The 24,796-nt window shown below is 40.1% G+C and overlaps 1 protein-coding gene across 6 annotated transcripts; it reads left to right on the plus strand.

The window, feature by feature from the left end:
* Positions 1-31: 31 nt before the first annotated feature.
* On the plus strand, positions 32-23,800 carry CDC25C (cell division cycle 25C). 6 transcript variants are annotated; one of them, XM_023752114.1, is made up of 15 exons: positions 32-211; positions 402-458; positions 643-848; positions 1,840-1,949; positions 2,933-2,978; positions 4,099-4,132; positions 4,315-4,404; positions 5,336-5,434; positions 8,829-8,987; positions 15,617-15,718; positions 19,208-19,270; positions 21,978-22,076; positions 22,627-22,760; positions 23,132-23,243; positions 23,437-23,800. In XM_023752114.1, the coding sequence occupies exons 3-15, from the start codon at positions 655-657 to the stop codon at positions 23,587-23,589; spliced, it is 1,395 nt and encodes a 464-aa protein (XP_023607882.1). In that variant the 5' UTR covers positions 32-211; positions 402-458; positions 643-654; the 3' UTR covers positions 23,590-23,800. The 6 variants fall into 6 exon arrangements, with proteins under 6 accessions (XP_023607882.1, XP_023607879.1, XP_023607884.1 ...); XM_023752115.1 differs by having other exon boundaries at positions 41-105; positions 212-458; XM_023752111.1 differs by having other exon boundaries at positions 32-458.
* The last annotated feature ends 996 nt before the right edge of the window (positions 23,801-24,796 follow it).

Below are 24,796 nucleotides of genomic sequence, written 5' to 3' on the forward strand. Positions count from 1 at the left end.
AGGGCGGTAGGTTTGAATGGTCAGGACCTGTGGCTGTTGTTCTGCTCCGAGGCTGTAACTCCGACCCTCTGCGGAGAGAAGCGGCAAAGCCTATCCCGTCGGGAAGTAAATTTGTAGTGTGGTTCAATTGCCTCCTTTCCCCCGATTTTCTTTAATTCTGCTCCAGTCTTCGCTTGTGACTGATCCCCACCCACTTCTCTTTCTCCTGAAGGTAAGTAAATCTCAGACTCAAACTTGAGGCAAGACCAGAGCCTTCTCTGCGGGAACCAGAGCCCCACAAACGGAAAGTCAGGGGACCGAAGGTATCGTCGCGAGTTAGGAGAACTGAGTTCCTTCGGGTCAGGAGTCGCGAGCTGCGGCTCCAAACAAGTCAAAGCCGTCTTTTTGTTTCCGCTTTAAAGTCTTGGGGTTTCCTCCCGGGAAGTTCAGGTTCCAACGAACAGGCCAGGCCGCTTCGGGTAAGTGCGATTTCACCTTCCAGCCGAGTTGTGCGTCTCCGTTCGGGGATGCCCATCCTCCAAGACCGCTCCACGTGGCCACTGCTGGGAAGGGTGGATGAGGCTGTGACAGCTGGACCCTCTGTGATGGGCCTGGATAGATGACGGCCTCCTTCCTCTTAGCTAGGCTTTCTTTCTTCCCTAGTCCTCGGAGACCATGTCTGCAGAACTCACTTCATGCACAAGAGAGGAAGGAAGTCCTGGCACAGGACCCAGTTTTAGATCCCACCAGAGGAAGATACTAAACTTGCTCCTGGAGAGAGACGCTTCCTTCACCATCTGTCGAGATCTCCCTGGAACTCCAGTGGACAAACTCTTTGGTGATTCTGCAAACCAAAGCAGTTTGTCTGGGTAAATCCCCCTTTCACACCTTATCTACTTTGTTTTTCTAAACAGTTTTGTGTTAAAAAAAAAAAAAGAAAAGAAAAATTATCCTGGCTCAAAGATCTGAGTTTAAGTCTTAGTCCCTGACTAGCCATGTAACTCTTTTGACTCTCAGACTTCTTTTCTGTGACATAGAACTAATCTTATCTTACTAGGATCTTGTGAGAATCAAATGATGCGATGTCCGGGAAAAGTCTTTGAAAACTCTATTGCATTATATGAGTTGATCACTTTATTAATTTAGTGTTATTGTACTTTAAATTTTGTCCATACCATGCGCTGATGCCTCAGCCAGCAAAGTTGGAGAGTTATAGACTTTAGAAGTACTAGAGACTCCAGGGAAAAAATCAAATCTGTGTGCTCTTGGTATACAGAGCGGACGATGTGGGGTCAAGACCCATCTCAGTCAGTAAACTTTGGTTCTCAATTAAAAAAAAATACTGCCTCAGTATGTCGGTGAGGAGAAAATTAGGTACAGATTATTGGAGTAGAGAAAATGGGGGAGATTTTCCTCATCCTCGTCTAAAATATCTCCAAAAGCAATTGCTTTGTTTGGATGCTGTTCAGATTATGTCATAATCATTGAGAGTTTTTTTTTTAAATAAGTTTCATGTGAATGGGAGCAGAACAGGATGGGTGTTTTCTTACCTTCTTTTTTATATATATATATATCTTTATTAATTTCAGAGAGGAAGGGAGAAGAAGAGAGAGATAGAAACATCAATGATGAGAGAGAATCATTGACTGGCTACCCACACGATCGGGGGATTGAGCCCGCAGCCCGGGCATGTGCCCTGACCAGGAATCGAACCGTGACCACCTGGTTCATAGGTTGATGCTCAACCACTGAGCCACCAAGGCTGGCGAGAGGTGTTTCAAATCAAGGATAACATGATCTTTGCCTTTTAAGGATATTACATCCTAATGTGATTATTGATGTACTTTTATGTCTCAACAGAGGAACCCCAAACCGTTGCCTTGATCTTTCGAATCTTAGCAGTGGGGAGATGTCTGCCACTCAGCTTACAGCTCCTGGAGACCTTGATGGAACTGGCAGAGAGAAGGAAGGTACAGCCTTCAAGAGAAAGAATAATTTTTAAGGGAGAGGTCAGGGTAATAAGATAGACATGGAAGGTGGTAAAAGTAAGTAGAGAGCCTTGAGGTTGGAATTCTATGGGTACCTTATAGGATTTATTTATTTATTTAAATATATATTGATTTCAGAAAGGAAGGGAGAGGGAGAGAGAGAAACATCAATGATGAAAGAGATCATTGATTGACTGCCTCCTGCACACCCCCTACTGGGGATCAAGCCCGCAACCTGGGCATGTGCCCTTGACCGCACTCAAACCTGGACTCTCCAGTCCGAAGGCTGACGCTCTATCCACTGAGCCAAATCGGCTAGGGCCCTGTAGGATTTTTTAGGAGAATGATCAAGTCAATGGGAAGAGAAAAATAACATTAATAGATGTCACTTTGCATTTGAAAATTTTAGACAGGAAGGAGTATTTTGTTGACTGATTAATAATATGAATTGAAACCCACTGAATGATGGGAATGGAAATAATAAGATGAGAAGTGGGAGAGGACAACGGGAAAAGGGGACATATATAATACTTTCAACAATAAAGAATAAAAAAAGATGAGAAGTTTTATAACCTAGTCTAATATCAGCAGAGGCAAAGAAACCCACATAAATAAATACTTTGTCAGCTAATTCTTGTATTTTTATAGGGTCTAAGCCCTAAAGGAATGTGTTTTACTATTCAATCATTTTAGTATTTGTTGTAATTTCTGATTTCCTGAGTGATAAGCATTCTTTTTTAGTCATGAAAAAAATCTCTGTAGCTTAGTGCATTGTTTCCTAGCAGTTTGTCTTTCAGTGACACACGTAAATTCTTAAGAATCAAATAACTTGTACCATGAAATTGGTACCTAGCAAGAGCTTTTTGTTCAGAGGTCAGCTTTGAAATTTATATGGCTTACTGGTAAAGAAAATCAGAAGGAAAGACAGGAAGCGTGGACAAGAATAATTTCATATCTGATTGCAGGTCCTTTGGATTCTTCAGGACCTCAGGAAATACAGTTAGCTTGGAGGTAAATTCTTTTGCTAAATGAACCTCATGCTAAAGCCTTTCAGCGCTAGCACAGGGATTTTATCCTATGCAAACTCTGCAGAGTATGGAACGTTCACTTTGGAGGCCTAGATCCTTCCCTTGAAAGGTTGTTAAGTTTCCCAGAGTGTTAGTTAATTTTAACCATCACACACAATCAGTATTATCTTTAAAAATGGAGGAAAATAGTGTACTGCACTTAGACATAGGCTGTTACCTGCATGTGAGTAGTGCTGTACCTTAGTGCTTAAAACTCACTGAATTAGTGTATCTAGTGTAGGCTCTAGAATCAGTGTCTGGATTTTAGTGGCCTACTACCTCACCAGCTGTGACTCTGACAAGTTTCTTAACGTCACTGCACCTCAGTTTCTTAAGAAACAATGATAAGGGAGATAATAAGAGCACTTCTTATAAACAGCTATTGTAAAGATTTAATTTTCATTTAGTCCTTAGCAGCACCTGCCAAAGCATTTTATAATATTTATTATTACTCATGAGGATTCTTTGTTGGAGATCTTAAAGTGTTCAGTCAGGGAATACTCAAGGAATGAAAAACAATTCTAATTCAATTTCTTAAACTTATTGTAAGTTTTTTATTTGACTGTATTTTTACCAATACATGCAAAAAAACTTCACTTTGTATTGCTTGTATTATCTTTAAATTGCTTAAAATGCCCTAACTCATGTAGATCAAATGAACTCCTGCGAGGGGTGATAAAAATTCCCCCCCAAAAAACACAAAAAATATTTGCTCTCAACAGTCACTGCTTGAAAATTAGTAAATTATCATCAGTCACTGCTTGAAAATTAGTAAATTATAAATTGTGTCTACAAAAGATGTAGAACAAACTCATCATCTTTGAGCCATATATATATATATATGTAAAATGAGGGCCTTATCTCCAGGATGTCACTCAACATCTTAATATTTACCACAGAGATCACCCTACGTATTGTTATTGGACGAGACATATCAACTAGGTATAGGGATCCTAGAATGCAAGAAAGGACAAGTTGGGATGCCCCAAGCCACTGATGAATAACTAAACAGTGTTTGGGGCTAAACTGACTGGCTTTTTTTTTTTTTTTAATCTGATCTGTAGGAATCAGCACAAGCACCTTATAAAATGCAGCCCAGTGAGTAGCTCCTCTTTCTTGGGTTTGGGTTTGTTGCTCAGGGCACATCCCACCTTCCCAGACCCCACCTGACCCTTCCCGCATGCTGAGGGAGAGTAAGATGTCTCAGGTGGAAGACGGGGGGTTTCTAGCTCACTTGTGGCTGGAGATGTTGGATGTTCTCAGAAAACTATCTTTTGTAGGGACGGCCGCTTTGTAGCACTCCAAAGGCTTTGGACCATGGCAACAAGAAGAAAGATACAATATGTAGCTCATCCACAAATAAAGAAAATGTGAGTCTTTAATGGAAACCTAGCTACATTAGCAGTTGTCTTCCTTTGAGTAGAGCTAGTCATCCCTATCTGAGACCTTGAACTTGTTATGCCTCAGTATGCTAGACAAACAGCATCGCTATAGGGAAAAAAGTATGGTTTTTGTTTTGTTTTGTTTTTTCTTTAAGATTTGACCCTAGGACGGAAACCTATCTCTAAGTCTTACACAGTAGGACATCATTACACTCATGTTTAGTTGATTGGTTTCCTTAACAAAAATCTGTTAATAAGGAATGTAGGACTTTAAAAAAAACACATAAGAATAATGTACATAACTTGTTCACAGACTATTTATTTGCATGGTTTCATGTACAAGTCTAGAGTTCTTAATTTCTTATTTCTCCTGTAATGTAGCTTTTTAGTTCCTTTTCTAGTAAACTATGGTCCTTTTTGGTCTGAGCTTCAGGCCACCCTGAGTTTCAAGTTGATATTGACCTCTCCAGAATCACTGATTCTCCAATCTCTCCAGCTAATCTCTTTTTCCGTATTTTTCTTTTCCCTGTCATTATTTCCTCCAGGTGATTATCCATAAAAGATAGCTGCTATTCTCCTTTTCTCACATTAACTAAGTTATGCCCATGTTTTTGTCTGTCCTAATCAGCTTTTTAAAAAAATTTAATACTGTCCTTTTTAATCTCTCTTTACTCATTTAAAAAAAATCTCACCTCCTCCCTAGTCAGGCTCCCTTTTTCCTTCCTTCCTTTGGCTTATGAACATAAAATTAGTATCCCCCAAAGCAAATCTACATAACATACGTCAACTTTAAACCATAATTTGTATCTTTGGGATGGAGGGTCAACTTTGATTACTTATGTGTTCCATCAAATGCAATGTTTTTGGCAGGCTTACTGACACTTGTCTTCCTCCAGCCAATGTAGTTTTTCTTATGCAGGAAAACAACACTTTGAAGCCCTTGGAATGCTGGGCACCCAGGAACCTGAAGTTTCAAAAGAAATCAGGGGGGCCTTACATGTCTCCCCTTTCTCTACTGGTAAGTCACTGGACATCGTCATCAAGAGTCAGCTGAGATGTTGTGGGATATGGGATGGTAGATCTGGATTTATGACCCTTTGAATTTTTCTAAGCTGGCTTGAGTGAGAAAAGGGGTTGGAGAAGTAATGTTTGAACGGAATGGGAGGAGACATATGTCCTCTGATCTTTTTGTTTAAATTTAAGGAGGAGAAAAAGTTCTTAGTCCTTTTTAAAATTTTCTACCTTATTCTTGAACTCTTTCCCCCCCTTATTTTAAGAGTACTATGTGCCCAGTGTGAAAATGATTTAAAAACATAGGAAAGTATAAAAAAGAAAATCTCTACCTATAGAGAAAAACGACTATTAACATTTTACCTCATTTCTTTTCAATCATTTAACTATATGAACAGTTGTATGAAGTTGAGGTCATACCATATTTATAACTTTTATATTCTGTTTTTGTAAGTTAATATTAAAACTCTTAGTAAATATTTTTTATTAAACTTATTGGGGTAACATTGGTTAATAACATTATATAAATTTCAGGTGTACAACTTTATCATACGACATCTGTATTCTCTATTGTGGGCTCACTATGTCAAGCCTAGTTTCTTTTCGTAACCTTGTGTTTGTCTCCTTTACCTACTTGGTCCTCCCTCCAATTTCCTTTCCCTCTGATAACCACCATACTGTTGTCTGTATTTTTGAGTTTGTTTTTTTGTTTTGTGTTGTGTATTTGTTTGTTGCTTTTTGTCTTATATCCTACGTGTGGGTGAATTCATATGGTTCTTGTCTTTTCCATCTGACTTATTTCACTTAGCATGATAGTCTCAAGATCCATACATGTTGTCAAAAATGGCAATATTTCATCTTTTTATGGCTGAGTAGTATTCCATTGTATGTATACACCATATCTTCTTTATCCAATCACCTACTGAAGGAACCTTGGGTTGTTTCCATGGCTATTGTGAATAAAAACATCATCATTATTATTTTTTTAATCCTCACCCGAGGATACATTCATTGATTTTAGAGAGAAAGGAAGGGAGAGAGAGAGAGAGCATGAGAGAGAAACATTGATGTGAGAGAGAATCATCAATTGGTTGTCTCCTGTATGCGCCCTGACCAGGGATCAAACCCTCAACCTAGGTATGTGCACTGACTGGGAATGGAACTCACAACCTTCCAGTGTATGGAACAATGCTCCAACCAAGTCAGCCACCTGGCCAGGGCTAAAAACATTATTTTTAATGGATGTTTTTATTCTAGTAAATGGGCCATAATTTATGTATGTACTTTGCTATTGTTGGATACTTAGTGCTATAAAAATTTTGCTTTTATAAATAATGCTATCACATAAGTTCTTTTTAAAAAAATATTTTATTGATTTTTTACAGAGAGGAAGGGAGAGGGATAGAGAGTTAGAAACATCAATGAGAGAGAAACATCGATCAGCTGCCTCCTGCACACCCCCCACGGGGATGTACCCACACCAAGGTACATGCCTACATTTTAGATTTTTTTTCCTTTAAGATTAGTACCAAGAATTATAATTACTGGGTTAAAGGGTATAAATATTTTAAAGATTTTTTATACATATTGCCAAATTCCTTTCAAAAAAGTTATGAGTTTACATTTTTATGAGCAGTCCATAGCTCATGTAGATAAATTGTTTGTTTGTTTTTAATATTTTTATTGATTTCAGAGAGGAAGGGAGAGGGAGAGAGAGATAGAAACATCAATGATGAGACAGAATCATTGATCAGCTAGCCTCCTGCACGCCCCCTACTGGGGATCAAGCCCGCAACCCGGGCATGTGTCCTTGACTGGAATCAAACCCGGGACCCTTCAGTCTGCAGGCTGACACTCTATCCACTGAGCCAAACCAGCTAGGGCTGTTGTTTTTTTAAAATAGCTAACTAGATAGGTAAAATGTTTTATAAAATTAATTATTAGTGATTTCACATGAAATTAGCCATGCATATTTTCCCCTAGTGAATGGTTGTGTCTCCTTTGTCCATTTAGTTTCTGGAGTCTTTTTTTTTTTTTTAATTTATTGATTTGAGAGAGAAAGAGAAAGAAACGTCCACCTGTTGCTCCATCTATCCATGCATTCATTGGTTGACTCTTGTATGTGCTCCAACTGGAGATTGAACCTACACCCTTGGCATATCAGGACGATGTTCTAACCAACTGAGCTACAGAGCCAGGACTAGCTATTGGAGTCTAAAGTTACCCAGGCATTCATGTACTTTTAGTATACCATGAACTCAAGATACTCCAGAGATTGGATTCTAAACTCAATCCTATGGGAAAGCCATTTAAGATATCCCATCCTAGGTAGATAAAGTTGAGCATGTTTCAGATTTTCTGTTTCATAGAGGAAGGGAAGACTTGGAGCAAATTACTACATAGTCTTTCCTATATTTATATGACATAAATTTACCATTTTAACAATTTTTAAGTATACAATCCAATGGCATTAAGTACATTCACAATGTTCTACAACCATCACCACTATCCATTTCCAGAATTTTTTCATCATTCGGAACAGAAGCTCTGGCCTTGACTGGGTAGTTCAGTTGATTAGAGTGTTGTCCCTATATACCACGGTTGTAGGTTTGATCTCTGGTAAGGGCCCATATAAGAATCAGCCAATGAATGCATAAATAAGTGGAACAACAGATCATTGTCTCTCTCTCTCTCAGGTCAATAAATTAAAACACACATACATACACTCAAAAATACAGAAGCTTCAGTTGTTGGGTTATAGATACATACATATATACACATATACATATATATATATATTCATATACCTTATCTGATATATGATTTGCAAATATCTTCTCCCATTTTGTGGGTTTTTCATTTTCTTTTTTTAAAATTTATTTTAATTTATTTATTTTGCTTTTTCATTTTCTTGATAATATTCTTAAACTTTAAATTTTAATGAAGTTCGCCGAAACCGGTTTGGCTCAGTGGATGGAGTGTCGGCCTGCGGACTGGAGGGTCCCAGGTTTGATTCCGGTCAAGGGCATGTACCTGGGTTGCGGGCACTTCCCCAGTTGGGGATGTGCAGGAGGCAGCTGATCTATGTTTCTCTCTCATCGATGTTTCTGACTCTCTGTCTCTCTCCCTTCCTCTCTGTGAAGAATCAATAAAATATATTAAAAAAAAAAAATTTTAATGAAGTTCAATTTATCCAGTTTTAAAAGAAAAATGTCTGCTTTTATGTCATATCCAAGAAATCATTGCCAAATCCAATGTTGTGAAGCTTTCCCCCTATGTTTTCTTCTAAGAATTTTATAGTTTTAGCTCTTTTAGTTTAGATCTTTGATTCACTTTGAATTAATTTTTTATATGGTGTAAGTGTCCTGGATAATTTATAATATTGTCAATGTATTTGGCAGGACAATGGAAACTTGGTGGAAAGTGAAATGAAATATCTGGGCAGTCCCATCACTGTAGTTCCAAAATTGGGTAAAAATCTAAAACTAGGAAAAGACCAGGCAGAGGAGATTTCAGATGAATTGATGGAGTTTTCCCTGGAAGATCAAGAAGAGGCCAAGGTAAAGTGCTCTCTGATGGTATCTTTGCATTTTCATTCCTTCATTCTTAAATGAACAATACTGCCTACCTAATATGTTGCAGTCACTATACTAAGTGGTAGGTCTGCGGAGATGAAGAAGACATGGTCTCTATATTCTAATGGCTACCTGACTGATATGGTATCAGGTCACTATGGGACTCTTCTTAACTGTTGAGTGAGAAGTTCTAGTTAGTACTTTGACTAGATTACCATCAGTGTAGTCTAGTGTAAGTGATAATGGTAATGGATGGAATATACCTATTAATTCATTCACTTAATGCTGGGGATACAATAGTGACCACCATAACCCAAAAAAGTCCCTGCTCTCAAAGAGCCTACATTCTAGTCCAGAGGAAACAGACAAGTAAACAAATGACATTATAATATGGCAGATCATAAAAATACTGTGGTAAAACGGTAAGGAGCAGAGGGAGTATCTGGATTGGGGTGACAGAGATTGGGAATTGATAGGTTGCATAGATTAGAGAGGAAGACCTCTCTGAGTGACATTTGAATGACATCTGAAGCGGTGGGGGTCAAACAAACAGATATCAGGAAGAATGAGTTCTTCCAGGCAAAAGGTAAAGCAAGTGCAGTGCTCCTGAGGTGGGAGTGTGCTTGGCATATTCATGGAACAGTAAGCGGGCCATGGCTGGAGCAAAGTGAGAAAGTGCAGAATGGCAGATGAAGGCAGAGAGTAGGCAGCAGAAAGGTCATGTAGAATCTTGTCAGCCATTGTAAAGACTACAAAAACTCTGACTCAGGTGGAAGCATCTTGTCTGCTCCTGCAGTATATCTTCACTCTCTCCTGTATTATCAATTTCCTCCTCTCTCCTAGATTAATGGTTCTCTCTCTCTCTCTCTCTCTCTCTCTCTCTCTCTCTCTCTCTCTCTTTGTATCAGGACTCCTTTACAATCTTTATATTCTTTAAATTTTATTTTGTATTGGGTTCAGGTGTTACAATCTTAAAATTCTTGAGAACCGCCGAAACCGGTTTGGCTCAGTGGATAGAGCGTCGGCCTGCGGACCGAAAGGTCTCAGGTTCGATTCTGGTCAGGGGCATGTGCCTGGGTTGCGGGCACATCCCCAGTGGGAGATGTGCAGGAGGCAGCTGATGGATGTTTCTCTCTCATCGATGTTTCTAACTCTCTATCTCTCTCCCTTCCTCTCTGTAAAAAATCAATAAAATATTAAAAAAAAAAAAAAATTCTTGAGAACCTCTTGCCTTGTACCCTGACTTACAGGAAAAGCACCCAGTTTTTTCCCATTATTTTGATGTTAACTCTAGGTTTGTTTTTGTTTTTGGAGAGAAAGGGAGAAAGAGAAACATCGATTTGTTGTTCCACTTATTTATGTATTCATTGGTTGATTCTTTTTTTTTCGTTTTTAAGTTGAGACATTTTATATATTTATTTATTTTAATTCTCACCTGAAGACATGCTTAGAGAGCGAGGTCAGTGTGAAAAACATTGATAGGTTGCTTTCTGTATGGGCCCCAACCAGGGATCAAACCTGAGCCACTCCATTCAGGCCATTGGTTGATTCTTGTATGTGCCCTGACTGGGGATCAAACCTGCAACCTTGTGATATCGGGATGAAGCTCTAACCAACTGAGCTACCTGGCCAGAGTAGCTATAGGTTTCTTGAGATAACCACAAATGGGGTTGAGGAAAGTTCCCTTCTGTTCCTATTTTGCTGAGAGATTCTAGGAGGAACAGATACTAGATTTTGTTAAATACTTTGCATCTCTTGCTAGAGGCCTGATGCACGAAATTCATGCAAGAGTAGGCCTTCCATCCCCTGGCTGCCGGCACCGGCTTCCCTCTGGCACCTGGGACTCGGGCTTCCCTCCGGCCGCCAGCAGGCACGAGGACCCGGGCTTCCCTTGCAGCCCCGGCTTCGTCTGGAAGGCTGTCTGGTCTAATTAGCAATTGCGCTTTTATTATTATAGCTGGGCCTTAGCCGGTTTGGCTTAGTGGATAGAGCGTTGGCCTATCTGACTGAAGGGTCCCAGGTTCCATTCCAGTCAAGGGCACATACCTTGGTTGCAGGCTCCTGGCCCTCGTCGGGGGTGTGCAGGAGGCAACCAATCAATGTGTCTTTCTCACATCGGTGTTTCTCTCTGATTCTCCCTCTCCTTTCCCCTCTCTCTGAAAATCAATGGAAAAAATATCCTTGGGTGAGGATAAAAATAAATAAATAAATAGATAGATAGATAAATAAATAAATGAATGAAAGATTATCATATGGCTTTTCTAACTTGTTAATATGGTGAATATATTGATTTTTGAATGGTAAAACAACTTTGTATTTTTGTGATAACCTTATTTTGTCATGTCTTTTTATATAATTTTTTACACTTGATTTGCTAAAATTTTGTGGAGAATTTTTGTGTTTATGTTTTATAAAATTTATTTATTGATTTTTAGAGAGAGAGGAAGGGGGAGAGACAGACATATAGTGATTTGTCATTCCACTCATTTATGCATTCATTCATAGGTTGATTCCTACATGTGCCCTTATCGGGGATTGAACCCTGGCATATAGGGACCATGCTCTAATCCACTGACCTACCCTGACAGGACAGAGATTACTGATTTTTAGAGTGTTTTTTTAAAAAAATATGTTTTTATTGATATTTAGAGGGAGAGAGAAAGAGAGAAACATCATTGATGAGAGAGAAACATTGATCAGCTGCTTCCTGCATGACCCCCACTGAGGATGCCTACAACCCTGGGCATGTGCCCTGACTAGGCATTGAACCGGGAAACAGCATGATTCATGGGGTTGATGCTCAACCAACTGAGCCACACTGGCCAGGGCTGATCTTTATTTAGTGTTTTGTTTTTCTTGGAATGTCTTTGGTATTGGTATTAGTGTAATGATGTCATCATTTGGAAAGAATTCTCTTTTTAAATTTTCTGGAAGAGTTTGTGTAGAATTGGCTTTTTTTTTCTTTTCTTTTTTTTAAAAAATTGTTTTATTGCTTAAAGTATTACAAAGAGTATTACATATGTCTCCTTTTTTTTTTCGCCCTTGACAATCCCCTGGCCTCCCCCCCGCCCCCAGTGTCTTATGAAATTGGTTTTTCTTTATTTAAAAAAATATATATATTAGGCACAATTCACCAGTGAAGCCATCTGGACCTGGGTTCTTCTTTGTGGGAAGTTTTAAAATTACTAATTCAGCCGAAACCGGTTTGGCTCAGTGGATAGAGCGTCGGCCTGCGGACTGAAAGGTCCCAGGTTCGATTCCGGTCAAGGGCATGTACCTGGGTTGCGGGCACATCCCCAGTGGGGAGTGTGCAGGAGGCAGCTGATCGATGTTTCTCTCTCATCGATGTTTCTAACTCTCTATCTCTCTCCCTTCCTCTCTGTAAAAAATCAATAAAATATATTTAAAAAAAAAAAAATAAATAAAATAAAATAAAATAAAATTACTAATTCAATGTCTTTACTTTTTGTACGTATAGTCAGATTTTCTGTTTTTTTCTTGAGTCAGTTTCAATAGTTTTTGTCTTTTTAGGAATTTGACCATTTAATCTAAGTTTCCTCATTTATTGGTATATCATAGGATTCCCTTATGGTCTTTTTATTATTTCTATAATGCCCTCTTTTCATTTCTGATTTTAGTAATTTGAGTCTTCTCTCTTTTTTTCTTTGTCAGTCTAGACCAGCTGACTTTTGGTTCTGTTGTTTTTCTGTTCTCTACTTCATTACGTTTTGCTCTAATCTTTTTTGATTTCTTTCTTCTACTTGCTTTAGATTTAGTTTCTTCTTTGGTGGAAGGTTAGCTTATTGACTTGACGTCTTTTTAAAAAAATATATGTTTTATTGATTTCGGAGAGGAAAGGAGAGGGGAGAGAGAGATAGGAACACCAATGATGAGAGATAATCATTGATTGGCTGCCTCCTGCATGCCCCCTACGGGGGATGGAGACCGCAACCTGGGCATGTGCCCTTGACTGGAATCGAACCCAGGACCCTTCAGTCTGCAGGCCAGCGCTCTATCCACTGAACAAAACCAGCTTGGGCGAGGTCTTCTTCTTATAGGCATTGACAACTATATATTTTTATCTAAACACTGCTTTAGCTGCATACTATAAGTTTTGGTAGGCTGTGTCTTCGTTTTCATTTATCTCAAAGTATTTTTTAATTTCCATTGTGTTCTTTGTTGATCCACTGATTATTTAGTAGTTTGTTGTTTAATTTCTGCATATTTGTGAATTTTCCAGATTTTTTTCTGTTTTTAATTGCTAATTATTCCACTGTAGTCAGAGAACATATTTGTATAATTTCAATTTTTTAAAACGTATTGAGGCTTATTTTATGACCTGGCTATGGTCTATCCTGGAGAATGTTCCATGTATATTTGAGAAGAATGTATATTCTTTTGTTGTTGGGTACAGTGTTTTATCGATGTCTATTAGGTCTAGTTGGTTTATAGTATTGCTTCAATTAGTTTTTGCGCTAATATTGCCATACTAAATGTGACCATCCTTGATCTTGCCATTCTCACCTGGGCCTTTCCATTTGTAGTTCCTTCAGCCTGGAACATTGATCCCATAGGCAACACATAATTTTCTCCCTCATTTCAGTCTCGTTTTTCCCCATATGTCACCTTATCAGAAAGGCCTTTCCCAACAAACTTTCCAACCTTAATATTTTTTCTATATATTTATCCTTCTTTATTTTATACTTAAAACATTTATCACTACTTACAAACATAGAGTATATTTATTTGTCTGTCTCTCTTACTCCCTGTTATGTCACCTAGTAGGCCCTCAAAAATTGTTAAGCAGGTATGTGGATATGGAGATCTGGAAGTAAGAGCAGAGGTCTTGACTGGTGATAGAAATGTGAAAGTCATCAGCATAGAGAAATTTAAAAGTATGGGTTAAAAAAAATCACCTATGGCAAGAGTGAAGAGATAAAAAAGGACCAGTACCTAGACCAGATGATGAATCCAACATCTATTAGAGATTTAATAGGCTGGGAGGCCCAGCCAAGAAGACTGAGAAGGAGTAACAGAGAAGTAGAAGCACCACAGTTCTTTTAGTATAAGGGTTCCCAAATTACAACTGAATTAAAAAACTAGGAGGTTTTGTCATTGAAGCCGAGGAAGAAGGGATTAGCAACTCAGTGGAAGCCTCTGTGAGGTTCAGAAAGACATATAGCTAAAGAAGTGACAGTTAGATGTGGGAACATGAAGATTGTTGATGATGTTGACAAGAGCATCAGGTTGGTGCAGACAGTAGAGGGCCTATGTGTACTGAGGAGTGCATAAGCCATGAGGAAATGGTGATGCCTTCTCAGTTTACAAAATCCCTTCCTTAAAAAATTAAGTCTAAATATATTCGGCTACTTTATAACATAAGTAAAGAAAGTGCAAATAAACAAAAAGAAGCTGTTGCAAATGTCCATAGTCCCACAGGCCAGAGATAATCACTGTTAACACTTGATGTTCTTCCAGGTACTTTCCTAAAGAATAATTTTTCTTTTATTGAAGTAGTATTACAAAGTATTTTTTGAACCTATTTAATGATATCATGAACTTATTTTTATGTCAATGAAATTAATCTGCAACATATTTTTATTACATAATAGTAATCCTATATAATAAAGAGGTAATATGCAAATTAACCCTCACACCCTCACAAGATGGCTGCCTATGACCAGGCTGGCACGAGGGTTAGTGAGTGACAACCAAATGACTGAACAAGCAGGCTGCGTGGGGCGACCAGGTTGGTGGGGGGGCCGTGAGGGGCGACTAGGCGTGCAGGAGGGGCAGTTGGGGGAAACCAGGCTGGTGGGGGGGGGAAGTTAGGGGCGACCAGGCCAGCAGGGGGAGCAGTTGGGGGTGACCAGGCCAGCGGGGGGGGGGGGTGCAGTTTGGGGCTACCAGGGCAGCAAGGGGGGTAGTTGGGGGCGATTAGGCTGGCAGGAGGGGCAGTGAGGGGCAACTATCCAGTGGGGGGGCAGTTGGGGGCAACCAGGCTGGCAGGGGGGAGAAATTAGGGGCAACCAGGCCAGCAGAGGGGAGCAGTTGGGGGTGACCAGGCCGGCAGGGGGAGCAGTAAGGGGTGACCAGGCCAGTGGGTGGGGGATAGTTAGGAGCAACCAGGCTGGCAGGGAGGGGGCAATTGGGGGTGACCTGGCTGGCAGCGGGGGGCAGTTAGGGGTGACCAGGCCGGCGGGGGGTGCAGTTAGGGGCAACCAGGCAGGCAGGCAGGTGAGTGATTAGGAGCCAGCAGTCCAGGATTGTGAGAGGGATGTCCCGGATTGGAGAGGGTGCAGGCTGGGCTGAGGGAACCCCCCTCATCCCCCATGCACAAATTTCGTGCACTGGGCATCTAGTCTAGTATAATATCTGGTACATGATTTATTTAACCAAGACCCTATTATTGAACATTTAATATATTAGTAATTTTTTTCTATCCATCCTTATAGTCAAGTTTTTTGTGCATATCTTTATTTCCTTAGGAAAACAGGTGGACTTATTAGAACAGAGGGTATGCAATTTTTTAATGATTCTCCACTTCTTCCATCCCCTTATTTTTAAACTTTTAACATGAGAATTGAGGGTGTAGGGAATCTTGTCGTTTTCAGGGTTTAGGTCTAAAGAAGACAGTCTCTCTCTGTGACATTAATGCCACTCAGATGCTGGAAGAAGCTTCTAACCAGGGGTACCTGACTGGTGATTTCTCCAAGGTGAGTGTGGGTGCACCCTTTCTATATTTGAGTCATTTGGGGTCTGAATCTTTCCTTCTCTGCTTACAGAGGACACTAGGTATAATTTTTAAAAAATAAAGAAAATGCATGTGCTATCCTGGACATTTGAAGACTATCCCTTTTATTACCATTTCTTTAGCTTAATAAAGCATTTCCATTTTTGTCCTGTAGGCTACTCTTTTTTAAAAAAACACACACCACATTTTTAAAAAAATTGATTTCAGAGAGGAAGAGAGAGAGAGAGAGAGAGAGAGAGAGAGAGAGAGAGAGAGAGAGAGAGAGAGAAACATCAATGATGAGAGAGAATCATTGATCGGCTGCCTCCTGCATGCCCCATAATGGGGATTGAGCCCGCAACCCAGGCATGTTCCCTGACCTGGAATGGAACCATAAACTGCTAGTTCACAGGTCAATTCTCAACCACTGAACCACGCAGGCCAGGCTAATTAATCTTTAGAATTCCCAAACAGAAAAATGTCAAAGCATTTCTTAAAATCTTAGAGGCATTTTTTTCTCATATTTGTTTCTACAAATTTGTTTGTAGCAAATTAGTTGTTTGTAAAAGGTTGTTCCTATTTTTGTTTTGTCCTAGTTTTGTGATTTTTTGTTTTTGTTTTTTCCCCCCTAAGAAAAACCATGGTACAGGAAGTTTGTTAGGCTCTAAGCAGATATATCATTAGTGAATTTTCTATCTTCAAAAAATAAAAAAATGATTGATTTTAGAGAAAAAGAGGAAGGGAGAGAGAGAGAAACATTGATTTGTTGCTCCTCTTATGTGTGCATTCATTGGTTGCTTCTTGTATGTGCCCTGACTGGGGATTGACCCCAAAACCTTGGCATATGGGAATGATGCTCTAACCAACTCAGCTACCCATGTAGGTGGGTACTAGTGAATTCTCTTGATACAGAGAATGAACTCACATCTGAAATAATATGAAAATCATAGTATGCTAATGACATTGGTTAAAATTAGTTTTTTTCCTCCTTTTTAGTTACTAAATTATTCTTGTTTTTTATAAGTTTTTCTTTTTTATTAAATTTATTGGGGTGACATCGGTTATGTAGGTTTCAGGTGTACAATTCCATAATATATTGTCTGTATATTATATTGTGTGGTCGTCACCCCAAGTCAAGTTCCTTTCCGTCATCATTTATCCTCCCTTTAGCCTCTTCTACCTCCCTCAACCCACCTTTCCCTCTGGTGATCACCATACTGTTGTCTGTTGTCTATGTCTATGAGGTTGTTGTTGTTGTTTTGATTACTCCCTTCACCATTTCACCCAAACCCCCACCCTCTCCCTTCTGACAGCTGTCAGTCTGTTCTCTGTATCTATGAGTTTGTTTCTATTTTGTTTGTTAGTTTATTTGTTCATTAGTTTGCACACATAAGTTAAATCATAAGGTTATTTACCTTTCTCTGGACTGGCTTAGTTCACTTAGCACAATACTCTAAGAGTAAAGAGATGGCATGGCTGGCATGGCTCAGTGGTTGAGTGTTGACCTATGAACCAGGAAGTCATGATTCAATTCCTGGTCAGGACACATGCCAGGGTTGTGGGCTCGATTCCCAATATGGGACATGCAGGAGGCAGCTGATCAGTGATTCTCTCTCACCATTGATGTTTCTATCTCTCCCTCTCCCTTCCTCTCTGAAATCAATAAAAATATATTAAAAAAAAATAAAGGGATGGAACAAGATATTCATGCAAATGGAAATGGAAAAAAAAACTGGGGTAAGCAATACTTATATCTAACAAAATAGTCTTTAAAACAAAGTTATAGTAAGAGACAAAGAAGGACACTCCATAATTATAAAGGGAACAAACCCGGGACCCCTCAGTCCACAGGCCAACGCTCTATCCACTGAGCCAAACCAGCCAGGGCTATAAAGCAAATCTTGATGGACATAAAGGGAGAGATTGACGGTAATACAGCCATAACAGGGGATTTTAACACCCCATTGACATCAATGAATAGATCTTCCAGACAGAAAATCAACAATGAAACAGCTGTCCACTCCAAATCTTATCAACCAGAGTGTAAGTGCTTTTAACATCTTGGTGTATATCCCTCCAAACTTTTTTTTCTTCTTAATTTATTTCAGAGAGGAAGGGAGAGGGAGAGAGAGAAACATCAATGATGAGAGAGAATCATTGATTGGCTGCCTCCTGCACGCTCCACACTGGGGATCAAGCCTGCAACCCAGGCATGTGCCTTGATGGAACCGTTACCTTCTAGTTCATAGGTCAATGCTCAACCACTGAGCCACTGCGGCCAGGCACTCCAGACTTTTTTCTGTGTGTTTTCAAAAGCACACATGTACACACACAAGTACATTTTTTGGTTATCCACAAAAAATGTTTATACTGTTTTGTGATTTGTTGGGATTCTTTTTTCTCATTTATTAAATCAGGAACATTTTTTCATGTCAGTAAAGAGTTCTGCTTTAGCCCTAGCTGGTTTGGCGCAGTGGATAGAACGTCGGCCTGCGGACTGAAGGGTCCCAGGTTTGATTCCGGTCAAGGGCACATGATCCCCAGTAGGGGGTGTGCAGGAGGCAGCAGATCAATGATTCTCATCATTGATGTTTCTCTCTCTCCCTCTCCCATCCTCTCTGAAATCAATTTTTTAAAAAAAGAAAAAGTTCTGCTTCACCATTTTATTTTTTATTTTATTTATTTCATTTTTTTAAAATATATTTTATTGATTTTTTACAGAGAGGAAGGGAGAGAGATAGAGAGTTAGAAACATCGATGAGAGAGAAACATCAATCAGCTGCCTCCTGCACACCCCCCACCGGGGATGTGCTCGCAACCAAGGCACATGCCCTTGACCGGAATCGAACCCGGGACCCTTCAGTCCGCAGGCCGACGCTCTATCCACTGAGCCAAACCGGTTACGGCAGCTTCACCATTTTAAAAGTATAGTATTTTATTCTTTTTTTTGGCTACCCATAATTTCTTGATAAATCCCTTCTTCTAAAATATTTTATAATTTTTCTTTGTGAAGTATACCAGGATGGACAGACATAGTTGTAGCTACATCTAAAACTTTATACACATTCTTAATTAGTTGCTGCAGTTTTTAGAAATTGAATGCACTTTATAGAGACCATTGGTGGAGTATTTTTTGTTTTTTTAAGGCATCTGGGGTTTAAAGTTCATTTGGAAAGAAGGACAATAGCCCTAGCTGGTTTGACTCAGTGGATAGAGCATTGGCCTGCAGACTGAAGGGTCCTGGGTTCGATTCTGGTCAAGGGCACATGCCCGGGTTGTGGGCTCGATCCCTGGTGTGGGATGTGCAGGAGGCAACCTACCAGTGATTCTCATCATTGATGTTTCTGTCTCTTCCTCTCTGAAATCAATAAAAAAATATATTTAAAAAAAAAAGAAGGACTATATATGGGTGTTTTTTCTCAAATTTGGTTATAGAAAAATTGCTGTTATTTCATCTCTTTGGTATTTCTAGGTATGTGCACTGCCAACCGTGTCAGGGCGACACCAAGATCTGAAGTACATCAGCCCAGAAACAGTAAGCAGATTTCTGGAGATGGTAACTGGTTACATAAGATACCATCTGGTCTGTTCTGTCCCTAAAATCCCCACTTCCGATTGTATTTCTTTCACTGACTGTGTTCACTAACAGATTCCTTATTCAACTGAAACTGTATTAAAGGGCTTACTTTTATCCCATTCTTCTGTCACCTTCGTTTTTAATTAAACAGATGATATGTAATTTTTATGAAAGGAAAAAATGAAAGAAGGCAAAAAAGGAAAGAAGGAAAGAAAGGAAAATTAAAGAAAAGGACAAAACCCCAAAAGGAAAAAAGGAAAAATCACTTCATTTGAGTAATCTTACATCCTGGTTTACATGTTACAATTTCATTTATGCCTACTAGTGTAGGGTAATTATTAACACTGTTCTTTCACTCTAAAAAGTGTCTCAGTGCCCGGCCAGTGTTGCTCAGTGGTTAAGCATCAACCTCTGAACCAGGAAGTCAGGGTTCAATTCCTGGTCAGGGTGTATGCCCAGGTTTCGGGCTTGATCCCATAGTGGGGGATGTGCAGGAGGCAGCCAATCAATGATTCTCTCTCATCATTGATGTTTCTATCTCTCCCTCTCCCTTCCTCTCTAAAATCAATACAAATATATTTTAAATAAATAAATAAATAGTGTTCCAGTTTGTGCAATTATTATTTGGTCACTCTACCCATAATCTTCCCACCAGAGACAACCACTAGTAATATTTTCCTGTGGCCTTCCAGATTTTATTCTGGCATATTCTTTATAATAATAGGATCATGATAAACATGTACTGTTATAATTAGCTTAGTAAGACATTGTAAACATCTTTCTATATCAATAAAAAGATTGCCTTAGCTGATTTGGCTCAGTGGATAGAGCGTTGGCCTGTGGAATGAAGGGTCCTGGGTTCAATCCCAGTCAAGAGCACATTCCTGAGTTGCGGGCTTGATCCCTAGTAGGTGACATGCAGTAGGCAGCCAATCAATGATTCTCTCATCATTGATGTTGTTATCTCTCTCTTCCTCTCCTTTCCTCTCTGAATTCCATAAAAATATATTTTAAAAAAAATTGATTGATCTATATTATCTTTTTAATGGCTATCTAATATTCTGTTACACTGACATGTAATTAATTTAAACAAACCCCTATTATTATTATTTTTTAATTATTTTTTTAGAGAGAGTGGAAGGGAGAGGAAGAGACAGAGAGAAACATCAATGTGAGAGCAACACGTTGATTGGTTGCCTCCCTCATTCACCCTGAATGGGGCCTTGACCAGAATCGAACCCGGACCCTTCAGTCTGTAGGCTGATACTATCCACTGAACCAAACTGTCCAGGGCAGTGATGGCGAACCTTTAGAGCTCAGCGTGTCAGCATTTTGAAAAACCCTTACTTAACTCTGGTGCCGTGTCACATATAGAAATTTTTTGATATTTGCAACCATAGTAAAATAAAGATTTATATTTTTGACATTTATTTTATATATTTAAATGCCATTTAACAAAGAAAAATCAACCAAAAAAATGAGTTTGCGTGTCACCTCTGACACGCGTGTCATAGGTTCGCCATCACTGGTCCAGGGCATCAAAACCCTATTATTGAATATTTATTTGTAATATTTTGATAACTTAATACTGAAATGAATATTATTGTGCCACATATTAAAGTAGTTTTCTGTTAGAAAAGAAATTGCTGCCCTAGCCATTTGGCTCAGTGGCTAGAGCTATGGCCTGCAGACTGAAGGGTCCCGGGTTCAATTCTGGTCAGGGGCACATGCCTGGGTTGTGGGCTCGGTCCCCAGTGGGGGTCATGCAGGAGGCAGCCAATAAATGATTCTCTCATCATTGATGTTTCTATCTCTCCCTCTCCCTTTCTCTCTGAAATCAATAAAAATATATTTAAAGAAAAATAAATTGCTGAGTCAAAGTGTAATTACATTTATTTTATTTTTAAAAATACTTTTTAAATTGAATTCAGAGAGGAGAGGAGAGAGAAGAGAGAGAGAAAGAGAAACATCAATGATGAGAATCATTGATTGGCTGCCTCTTGCACGCCCCCTACTGGGGATCAAGCCCACAACCGGGACATGTATCCTCGACTGGAATCGAACTTGGGACCCTTCAGTCGGCAGGCCAACGCTCTATCCACTGAGCCAAACCAGCTAGGGCTACATTTGTTTTTATATGTATTGACAGTGTGAGTGTCCACACGGGGTAGGCAGGTGATGGAAAGGATGAACTAATTTATACTTCTACAACTTAACTGTCCTCTGGGTGTCAAACTTTTTCTTCTATATTCTTTTCTAAAAGACTTGCTTTCTTCCTTTATAATGGAGGGTGGGGAACCATTTCCCATCTCTTGCAAAATCTGGATCTTTAGCTGCTACCTGTACCACTGCCGAAGTCTGTGTGTGTCTTCTGAAAGACTGATCCCAGCCATGCTTGCCTCACGAATAGTAGCTTCAATATGGTTTTCCCCAGTATCCTGGCAATACCAGCTATTTTGGTTCTCTAAAAAGGCCACCTCCTATTCCATCTTATGTGGGGTGGGGCTGAACCATTGCCACATTTCAAAATAGGGGGACTTTGGAGGCTAGGCCTTCAGTGGAATCCTGGGTGACTAAAGGGAGTGTAAATCAGAAACTGTGAAACTGGCTCTTTTTTCCTTCCGAGTGACAGTGAGCAGGGTATTCAATCATAGCTTCTATGCAGGTGGCTGCCTTACTGTTGGGGAAATTCCAGGGTCTGATTGAAAAGTTTTATATCATCGATTGCCGCTATCCATATGAGTACCTCGGAGGACACATCCAGGTGAGGTTACGTTGGGGACATTAGCAGGGAAAGGGGTGGAGATAGCTCTTTTTGAGAAGAGTCTGTGGGCAAAGGATTCTGTGAACTCTAGAACCAGGGCAGACATACGTTTGGAGCACACCAAAGCTGTAAGTCTTCACTGCTATTCTAATTCTGTATACTTGGAGCAATTTACTTTCCCCTTCCCTCCTAGACCAATCTCCCTCTTTTCTGTAGGAGCCAAGGGCTCTTACATGGAAATAAAAACATTAATCCAAGGGCTGAGCGGCACTATACAAACATTTTACTGCTCATAGACATTTCTCACATTGATCCTATACTTCAGGCAGTTTAGTTCTATGAGCATTTATTGAGTAACAACTACACACCAAGCTCTATGCCAGGCCCTGGGGGTAGATACAGAGATACAGTTAGGCCTCTTTGAAAGTGCTTAGAGTCTAGCCTTCCTAGCCCAAATTTCCCAAGGTAGTATGGTATCCCAAGTATTTCTAAGTGTTGGTTTTACTGTCCACAGGCCCTTGAGGAAATACTTATTAAAATTTTTCTACAGGGAGCCTTAAACTTGTTCAGTCAGGAAGAACTGTGTAACTTCTTTCTGAAGATGCCTATTGTCCCTTTGGATACCCAGAAAAGAATAATCATCGTGTTCCACTGTGAATTCTCCTCAGAGAGGGGCCCCCGAATGTGAGTGTCTACATGGGGTAGGCCAGGTGATAGAAATTGAACTTGAGTTGAGACTTACAAGGGAACCTTCCCAGACTGAATGAATGAATGCTCTCTCCTGAGGTTTGAAGAATGATAGGGAGGTGTAAGAAGGGGGTTTCTACAATTCAAAAGTTTGGAGCTGTGAAAGAAAAAGGATTGGGAATTAGGCACTAGTGGAGGAAAAGAGAAAGAATGGTGCTACTTAGATCTTGTTTTGCAAAGGGAATGAGATCTGGAAGTCCTTATGGAGTTAGCAATAGTCTATTCTTTCTTCCCTTCCCTAATGAGTGGCCCATGGAATCCTGACCTTACTTCTTTTCACCTCACCCATCTCTGCGTTTTCTTTAAAGGTGCCGCTCGCTGAGAGAAGAAGACAGGGCCCTGAACCAATATCCTGCATTGTACTACCCAGAGCTGTATATCCTCAAAGGGGGCTACAGAGACTTCTTTCCAGACTATACGGTAAAGGATGGGTCATGTGGGCCAATGAGGGAGCCTAGACTTGGGGAAGCCAACCTGAGCGTGCAGCTCCAAGGGCATGTAAGGCCCTCCAAGAAGAAATTGCTGATCTTAGCTACTACCATCAGCCTCTCTATTATTCTGCGTAGGCATAATAATAGAGGATCCCTTACTCTGTCCCTGACTTTTCTTTCAGGTGCTGTGTGAACCACAGAGCTACTGCCCTATGCATCACCAGGACCATAAGGCAGAATTGCTGAGGTGTCGAAGCCAGAGCAAAGCATGGGAAGGGAAGCGGCAGCTGCAGGAGCAGATTGCCTTACTGGTGAAGGATGTGAACCTACGATAATAGATCAGCTGCTGGCTGCTTAGGAGTCACCAAAAGAATGTAGAAAACCTGGGCAGAAAGAGGCCAACAGGCTGCCAAACTGATGCAATCCTAGGCTTGGGAACTGGTTAGGTTTCAGTAGAGTTGCTGGCTGGTGGAGCTGGCTGGCTCTATAAGCTGTAGCCTTGGGTTGTATTGAGATGTGTGTTGCTTAAGGGAGTGTTCGCATTCTCTTTCTAACTATAAGCCAGCCAGCTAGCTCTTTTTCTCCCTGAGCTTCCGGCTATGCAAGAGAGTTGCCCACCTTCTTTCTCTGTATTTTCCTTCTTTGTTTCCCCCCCCTCTCTCTTTATTAACTGGAAAAATAAACATTGTAGAATGAGAGATGTGATTGTGAGCCTAGTCTGCTCCTAGAAGGTTTATATGAGGAAGTGATCACCAGATTAGATTCTTTCAGACATAAAGGTATAATCATCTCAAATTCAGAGTTAAGACCACAGTGCTTTTCTCAAGATCAGCTAGTGGATCTCAGAGTTTAGACCCTGGCCCTAGCTGGCTTGGCTCAGTGGATAGAGTATCAGTCAGTCCAAGGACTGAGGGTCTCGGGTTCAATTCCAGTCAAGGGTGTGTGCCTCGGTTGCAGGCTTGGTCCACAGCCTCGGTGAGCACATGCGGGAGGCAACCAATTAATGAGTCTCTCACATCGATGTTTCTCTTTCTCTTTTGTTTAAAAATGTATTTTTAATTGATTTCAGAGAGGAAGGGGGAGAGAGAGAGAGAGAGAGAGAGAGAGAGAGAGAGAGAAACATCAATGATGAGAGGGAATCATTGATCAGCTGCCTCTTGGGATCGAGCCCACAACCAGCACATGCCCTTGACTGGAATCGAACCTGGGACCCTTCAGTCCATAGGCCAATGCTCTATCCACTGAGCCAAACCAGCTAGGGCTGTTTCTTTGTGTGTGTGTGTGTGTGTGTGTGTGTGTGTGTCTCTCTCTCTCCCATGTTCTTTAAAAATCAATGGAAAAATATCCTCAGGTTAGGATTAACAAAACAAAAAAAGATTAAAAAACAAAAAAAGTTTAGACCTTGGACCATCACTATCATCTGAACTTATTTAAAATACAAATTTTCAGGCCCCACTCCAGACTTAGTAAATCAGAACCTCTGAGTTAGGGCCCAGAAATCTGATATCTCGGCGTAGAAAACCAGATGAGTGGCATTCTCTA

The sequence above is a fragment of the Myotis lucifugus genome, unplaced genomic scaffold (assembly GCF_000147115.1).
Source record: "Myotis lucifugus unplaced genomic scaffold, Myoluc2.0 scaffold_28, whole genome shotgun sequence".
Taxonomy (NCBI): Eukaryota; Metazoa; Chordata; class Mammalia; order Chiroptera; family Vespertilionidae; genus Myotis; species Myotis lucifugus.